General features: G+C 35.7%; 1 protein-coding gene across 10 annotated transcripts; it reads left to right on the top strand.

The window, feature by feature from the left end:
• The first annotated feature begins 701 nt into the window (after positions 1 to 701).
• LOC113289145 lies at positions 702 to 7,420 on the top strand. Of its 10 annotated transcripts, XM_026538326.1 has the most exons (8): positions 702 to 872; positions 1,587 to 3,273; positions 3,355 to 3,476; positions 4,360 to 4,867; positions 4,958 to 5,245; positions 5,708 to 6,433; positions 6,532 to 6,599; positions 7,221 to 7,420. In XM_026538326.1, the coding sequence occupies exons 2-3, from the start codon at positions 2,162 to 2,164 to the stop codon at positions 3,455 to 3,457; spliced, it is 1,215 nt and encodes a 404-aa protein (XP_026394111.1). In that variant the 5' UTR covers positions 702 to 872; positions 1,587 to 2,161; the 3' UTR covers positions 3,458 to 3,476; positions 4,360 to 4,867; positions 4,958 to 5,245; positions 5,708 to 6,433; positions 6,532 to 6,599; positions 7,221 to 7,420. The 10 variants fall into 10 exon arrangements, with proteins under 10 accessions (XP_026394111.1, XP_026394108.1, XP_026394116.1 ...); XM_026538323.1 differs by lacking the exons at positions 3,355 to 3,476; positions 4,360 to 4,867 and having other exon boundaries at positions 5,708 to 5,802; positions 5,911 to 6,433; XM_026538331.1 differs by lacking the exon at positions 3,355 to 3,476 and having other exon boundaries at positions 4,813 to 4,867.
• Positions 7,421 to 7,888: the final 468 nt, after the last annotated feature.

The raw sequence follows: 7,888 nt of genomic DNA, 5'->3' as shown, positions 1-7,888 counted from the left end.
TCATTTCAATCATTGAAACATTCTTAGAGGACGTTATATAGTTGTTACACCATTTCTCGTCAAAGCAATTTTCAAGATGATTGAAACATATCATGACTTTCGTCACATGGTAAAGATAAACTCGATCGAAGCGAAAAGCTTACCAACACATATTTCGAGATATAGATAGGCGAGGTATACTCGGCTCGAAATACCAAATGTGTATAATCAAAGTCTATATATATAGAATACGACTTCTTGTCTCAAAGAGAAGGAGATAAAGTAGATAGACTTTTGAGTGATAGATAAGTTCAAGTCTTCACATAACTTTTTATCGAGAAGTTTCACCGGTTCCTTGAGTAGTTCTTCTACTTGTATGATGAATTTCCATGAAGTCCATGAGCTCAACTATGATTTTTATCCTAGTCTGAGACTTAGCTATAATAGACTAGAAATCAAGACTTATAATTTTGATCACTAACATTGACAAACATGCTTGAGATAGCAACGCTTGCGAGTTCGACCGAGCAATGATCTAACAGTTATAAATCTGACTTGTTTTAGACCACAAGATTCTTATCTAGATCCAGCTGAGAAGCGATTCAGCCCATTCAGCTGAGTCAGTTATAAATCTGACTCGTTTTTGACCACAAGCTTCTTATCTAGAAAAAAGAAAAGCTCGAACTTTCTCATGAATGATTCTTTTTTTTTTCGTTATTCTCTCCCATTACCTACTTCTGCAAAACTTTCTTAGACACTCACGGAAAATTTGATCATCGAATTGATATGCAACATTATAGTTCACAACAAATTTATGAGGTAGTCAGATTCTTCATTCTGCGACAAATGCTTTGATTTCACAACTCAAATTTCCATATCAAGAATTTGTTAAGGTAAATACTGAATTCATGTTAAAAATTTTATGGGTTTTGCCTAATTTGAAGTTCAGTAGGAAAGTTTTGGTTAGTAAATCCTAGGATTTGAGTTTTAACAGATTTAAGTGTATCTTAAATTTTGGGGTTTTGATTAATTAGGTCAAAATAAGTAATTATGTTATGAATCTGGTGAGTAGTAACTTGTTCTAGGATTTGATTAATTATGTTTTATTGATTGAGTTTAAAGAATGGATCCCACTCTTAGCTCTCTTAATTGCACACAAATGATAAATTTTTTGCATGCTCAGTACAATATGAGTCAATACTATTAGTTGTAAGTTGTAACTCCACTCTTAGGACTCTTAATATCTTCTATTCTTCACTCATTCTAGAATTATGTTCAAGACAAAGAATTCAGTTCTGCTTTATTAGTAATGATAGCATTCTTCAATTACTTAAAAAAGAGTTTACTTTTTAACAACAAAAAAAAAGTTTAAGACTTTGTATGTTTGGATGATAATAGGAAATGTTAGAAGAAAAATCCTTACCTAGTACTGAAAAATGAGCATTCAATTTCACCTAAGTAGCTGACCCTCCCTCTTTTTTATCTGTTCTTTTTCTTCATAGTTGTGATGATATGTAATGTAAATCATTCTATACTGTAAATCCTTCTACTTTAATGCAGTTTCTTCTAAATTGTGGGTTCTGATTTGTGTATGCACTGTTTTGCAGATGTTTCGACATCGTGTAACTACTCCAAGTAAAGAATGGATAACTGCACCCAAGGGTTCACCTCGATGGATTAAAGGTGTTCAATCTTTCATCCAATTTACAACACAAAGTCTTGGTGAAGGTATCACAGAATTTCGATGTCCTTGCATGAAATGTAAGAATTTTCGTAGTTTACCAAAATCTCTAGGTTATGTACATGGGGATATCCTTGATAATGGGTTCGATGTGTCATACCGAACATGTATCCATCATGGAGAGCAACCTTGGGTGAATAATGTTAATGCTCCCACCTTACCTGCAAATAATGTTGTGAATTATGCTGCTGCATCTCATTCGAAATCTATGACTTGTTCAATGAGGCGCATGGAGGTGTACTTGGTCTTGATACCCCTGAAGAATGCCTTACTAATCCTAATCACCTGCCGGTTGCTGCTGCTGAAGATGGTTCTGGTGGTAATGTTCAAGATAAGGCTACTATCGAGTGCAAGAAGCGCTTGAAGGATGCAGTGCAACCCTTATCTCCAGGTTGTGGTGATGAACATACAAAACTGTCAGCAACAGTTGAGTTGCTAAGTATGCAAGCAAGGTATCAATGCTCTGATGTTTTCATGACTGAGTTATTAGGATATATGAAAACTATTTTACCTGCTGGGAACATGTTACCATCTACTTGTAGTAAAGCTAAGCAGATGATCAAGCCATTTCAGTTGTCGGTGCAAATTATTCATGCTTGTATTAACGATTGTATTCTCTATCGCAAGGATTATGCCAATGATGATAAGTGTCCTAAATGTGGTGAAAGTAGATGGAAAAAACCACCAGAAGGGAGTATTCCAACTTCTAAAAAGGTTCTGGTAAAGAGACTGGGGTATTTTCCGGTCACAGAAAGGTTGCAACGGATGTATGACACCGTGTGGATTGCTGAGTTGATGACATGGTATGCTAAGGTTCAAGAAAGTGCTACACACATGAGACATCCAGTGGACTCTGCACAGCAGAAGGAAATTGATAAGAAGTGGCCTGAGTTTGCTTCTGAAAAAAGAAATGTTCGTCTAGGATTAGCAACAGGTGGTTTTAATCCTTTTGGAATGATGAGCACGCACAGTACTTGGCCTGTTATGATTGTTTGTTACAACCTTCCACCATCTGAATGCATGGAAAAGGATTTTAGAATGTTAACCCTGCTGATTCGTGGTCCACTTGGTCCCAACCATAACATTGATGTCTATTTACAGCCACTGATCGACGAGTTAAATGAGTTATGGTCACTCGGAACGGTAACCTACGATGCACATACGAAGACTGACTTTACAATGAGAGCAATGTTGTTGTGGTGTATACATGACTTTCCTGCATATGCCCATGTTTCTGGTTTGCGAACTTCTGGAAGATATGGTTGTCCTGTGTGTGGAGAAAATACAGAGGCATTTTGGCTAAAATGCGGTTCCAAATTTGCTTATACGGGTCATAGAAGGTTTCTAAGAGATCGGTTTCACCCTTATAGAAAGAAAACATCCCAATTCAACGGACCAGAAGATTTAAGGGTTGCACCAAGACGTTTGAGTGGCAGCGAATTATTCAACAAGACAGCAACTGCAGATAAAGAATTTGGGAAGTTGGTAAAGCATCCTGCCATTGATTCTTCTTGGTCAAAGAGGTCAATTTTTTTCAGCTCCCATATTGGAAGGTAAATTTTACATCACATGTTATTTAACTGGAGTTATTGTTTTTCTTTTCATGAATTTTATTGATTCATGGCTGCTATCAGGGCCGGCCATGCATACAAGCAAAGAAAGCTTTGCTTGAGGCTACAAATACAAGGAGGCCACGTAAATTTTGTTTTGTCCGCTGTAGTAAAGAGTGTTGGTTGACCAGTAACAACTAATCAAGGTAGTTGCCTAAGTTAAACCAATCAGTATAGTTGAGTCTTGGATAAGAACTTGGTAACATAAATAAAGATTACTGTAAAGTTAAACAAGTACCTTAGAGTGATACATATGCTTATGTGCGTATAGTTCGGTCTATATCCCTTTTTCAAGGTAGTTAGTGCTGATAAGGATGAAAATTCTCTAGCTTTTCTTTAATTATTTTCTTGATCAGTTAGAATTTTAACTGGTAAAATATTTTCGTGTTTTAGAAGTTGTATACCCCGATTTGGCATTATCTTCTAATAACCTAGTGTACGATAATGACATTAGCTCCTCCATTGTTTCTTGATTCAGTCAATGTGTAAGTTGAGAAGTTGACATGAATAATATAAATTTTCTTATATGAGGGATTTTGGGACTAAACAAGACTATAAATGAATAAATCTCTAGTACGATTTTGTTTTGCACATCTAAATAGTCGAAATTTTGTTAGACAATTATCTTAACCGTACATAGCATTCCTAAACTAACTCATGTAGGTAGTTTACTTTACAGTTTTATTTTGCTTGCGAATAGAAAAGCATACAATGAAAGATTAGGCATTCTAGAAAGAAAAAAACTTTGGCATGTCTATTAGGAGCCACAAGTTTTAGTGTTGCTTGGAGCCAAAAAATTGTCAGGACCGGCCCTGGCTGCTATGCATAATTAACACACTAGATCATGTAACTCTTCATAATTCATATAGTACTCATCATATTTAACTGCTAGCTTCTCTTACCTTTGTCTTATAGTACTCTTACACCTGTGTTGCGCAAATGGACTTAAAGTTCATGTAAACGAGATATAATTCATATAGTACTCATCATATTTAACTGCTAGCTTCTAAAAATCTGGATGTAGAAAAGAATTTTGCAGAGAATCTGTTTGGAACTTTTATGTGCCATAAGGATAAGTCCAAGGATGGGGCTCCAACGCGAAGAGATTTAAAAATGCTAAACTTAAAGCCTAGCTTGTGGTTGACGGAAAGGAATGGACGAGAGATACCCCCTCCTGCACCTTATTGGATGTCTAAGAAAGAAAGGGAAGTTATTTGTAAAACTTTTAGCACACTTAACGTTCCAATTGGTTACAGTGGGAATTGAAAAAAAAAGTATGCTTGAAAGAGTTCCAATTGAAGGGTCTAAAGTCGCACGACTATCACATCCTTATGCAGGGTTTAGTACTTCTAAGGTTGTTATTGATCGTGCTGAGCTTCGTGTAATGCATGATCGTGTCGTGGAGTCGTTATGCGTGTTTGAAATGTATTTCCCTCCTGCATTTTTTTGTTAATATGACTCATGTTATCGTATACTTAGCAGAAGAGGCATACCAATTGAGGCCTGTTCAGTTTAGGTGGATGTACCCTTTTGGGAGGTACAATCCTTTAGTCACTGGTATTCTTTTGGTTTATTCTTTTATCAACTCTGTAAACTTACAAATACTTGTTTACCATTGTATGTGCAGGATGATGAGAGTCTACAGGGTTCTTGGTCGCAACAAAAATTATATAGAAGGCTCTATTACAAAACAATGTGGGGTCAATGAAGGAGCACGCCATTGCGCCGAGATCCTTCCCGATGCGAAACGAAAGTATTTGAAGTGTCGTGGAAAGATAGAGATGCCCTGTGATGCTTATGAAGGTCCATACCCAGTTGGTTCGCAAGGAAAATCATGTTCATTAACCAACTTATAGTATGAACAAGTTCGTTTGTGGATATTGAGACACGCAGATGAAAATACTGAATGGGAAGCGTAAGTTTATTTCTCTTACAATCATTTCATTACACTGTAAAAAGTAACCTTCTAAATTTCGCGTATGGTGTTTTATTGTTGGATTTGTTAACTGTTTTAGGTTCTAATATGCGACGTGTACGTAATGAGTTACTTTCCAGCTAACTTTCATGACATGCACACCTCCTTATTTTAAATTTATTGATTCTTGTAGCTTCTAGAGAACTGATTCTCACTGCACATGAGTAAAGATTATACTAAAACAAATTTTTACCTATCGGTTGTAGCCTCTAATAAATCCCTTTGATTGTAGTAGTACTGATATTAATCAGAAAACAACTCTATGTGAGAATTCTATCATGGTTTGAATAATCCTATGCAATATCTGTATCATGTGTGTGGGAAGTGTTCCATTGTGGAAGTAGATTATGCGAACCTAGATGGAAACTTATAAGTTAATTGTTAATTTGTTTTATGTGACAGGAAATACGTTATATATCTTAGCAACTTTAACCAAACTCATATGGGAAGGATGAAGCGTTTGTCCTACATTCCGTGGCTACAGGAACAACTTGAAGGTCATTCCATGACAAATTTCCGTAGGCTGGCAATTGGTCCTTCCTTCTCCGCAGTTTCGTGTAACGCATACTTTGTTAATGGATATCTTTTCTATACGGCCAATGCAGAAAAAGGTTTTATTACACAAAATAGTGGAGTTACCATGGATGCTTGTACCAGTTTCAGAGAAAGTTCCAGAGATACTAACCTTGTCGATGATGATACTACATACTACGACATTCTGCAAGATATATTTGAAGTGGACTATGGAGTTTTCACAGAAGTTGTTTTTAACTGTCATTGGGTGTGAACGGAAGACAAAGTAAAGGGATCATATGTGGATCGAGATACAAACTCAAGGTTTGTCAACTTCGAAAGGTCTATGAAGAGATCAAGAGAAGCCGACGAGCCATTCATCCATGCTTCTCAAGTAGACAAGTTTTTTACTGCCAAGATATGACAAAGAAGCATTGGAATTTGGTTTTGGAATCTCCAATAAGATCACACCCCAATAAGAACGCTTATGAAGATCCATTTGTCTTTACTGAAGCCGCGAATGAAGCTTCATCAATTTCGACAACTGTCGGAGATGATGAGTATTGGAATAGAGATGCTCTAGCCAATGATGAGTTTTGGGATCAATATGTTGAGGTAAAAACTGTTATTCAGTTCCCTGTTTAGTTATTTTTTTTTTACCTTTTTTATGTACATGGAGATTTGAACATTGATTCAAGTCTTGATGTTGGCAGGAAACTACCTGAATGTGGATTGTGGAATATATGCAATCATGTACACAGTTACACCTAATTACAGAAAGGTAAACCTTGTCTCTTAAATTAATTTACAATGAATCAGTATACCTTTCCTGCCATAATTTTGAAAGTTAAAAGAACAAGGAAATAGGAAGGCATTATATGGTTAAGTAAATGATATAATCTTGATTTCTATTAAGACACGCATGCCTGCGAAGAACATCATATAATGGCATTTTTCTAGAACTAGTACTATTATAAACAAAAAGAACTTAGTAACGTGGCTGGTGAATTCTAGGGTCCCTATGCTTGTTTGACACCAAATTTAGTGCAAGTTCTGAAATTTTTTTCTTAGTTTAGTTTTGTCTATATCATAGTGTATCACTTACTACCAAATGAGCTTGAGATGGATTGACGCGTGTCATCCTAAATTTTATTGAAGTAGTTTATAGAGTGCATGCTTCACTAGTAATTCAAACTTCTTTTGTTAGAATTGTGTGAAATTGAACTGATTTTTCCATCTCATTATATTGATGCTGCCGCTTGCTTGTCTTCGTAAAACTCGATGAATATATTGGCAGATCTAACTTCATGTTAAAGGGTTAAAGTGTTTAAAATTGTTGAGTTCTTTTGGTTATTCATCTTGGGGCCTCTCTGCAATTTTGCTGATGGACTTTTCTGTGCAGGTACGCCATTATGAAGTAGGAATAAGTTCTTCATCCTCATCGGAGTATATGATTTTGTTGTTTAATCAATAGTTTTTTAGTTCATCCTTTTGTAATCGAATCCTAGAACTACAGATTTTAATCCTTTGTGTAATTTGAAACCAATGAATGAATGAATGTTAAATTAAATGATTATTTATGTGCAAGTTTAATTTGTTTCTCATTTTTATTTGATTTGAAATTGGTTTTCATTTGATTCTCATTTGAATTCTAATTTGAGTTTCATTTGAATTCTAGTTTTAGTTTCATTTGATTCTCATTTGAGTTTCATTTTTGTTTAATTTCAGGTTCAGTCAGATTCAGTCAGGCCAGACAGCCTATCTGAATCTATTTTTTATTATTTTAAGATTTATATCCTTGACTGATTGAAGACAGTCATAAAGTTTTGACCGTTATAATCGGTCGTTGATATAAGATTTTCAACGACCCCCAGAGACACGTCATAGTTGAAAAATACGCTCAAACAACGACCCTTTCTTCGACCGATAAAGCGAGTCATAGATACGAGTTAAATGACTTGCTTTGTCGGTCGCGAAACTGCTGATTTACACTAGTGATATCTAACAAGTCGAGTCGCGTTCTTTATGGCTTATTGACAAATCGAAGATAGTAAAGGTCTAAAAAGCATA

This window comes from Papaver somniferum, chromosome 6, assembly GCF_003573695.1.
Source record: "Papaver somniferum cultivar HN1 chromosome 6, ASM357369v1, whole genome shotgun sequence".
In the NCBI taxonomy this organism is placed as follows: Eukaryota; Viridiplantae; Streptophyta; class Magnoliopsida; order Ranunculales; family Papaveraceae; genus Papaver; species Papaver somniferum.
The sequence above is the reverse complement of the archived record's forward strand: the minus strand, read 5'-3'. Positions and strand labels throughout refer to the sequence as shown.

Excerpts from the sequence above, each read along its gene's own strand:
- LOC113289145 (XM_026538323.1), top strand. The coding sequence starts at position 2,162 with ATGCAAGCAAGGTATCAATGCTCTGATGTTTTCATGACTGAGTTATTA. Across the intron at positions 3,274-4,957 it reads TTCAGCTCCCATATTGGAAG|GATGATGAGAGTCTACAGGG; the intron begins GTAAATTTTACA and ends TTGTATGTGCAG.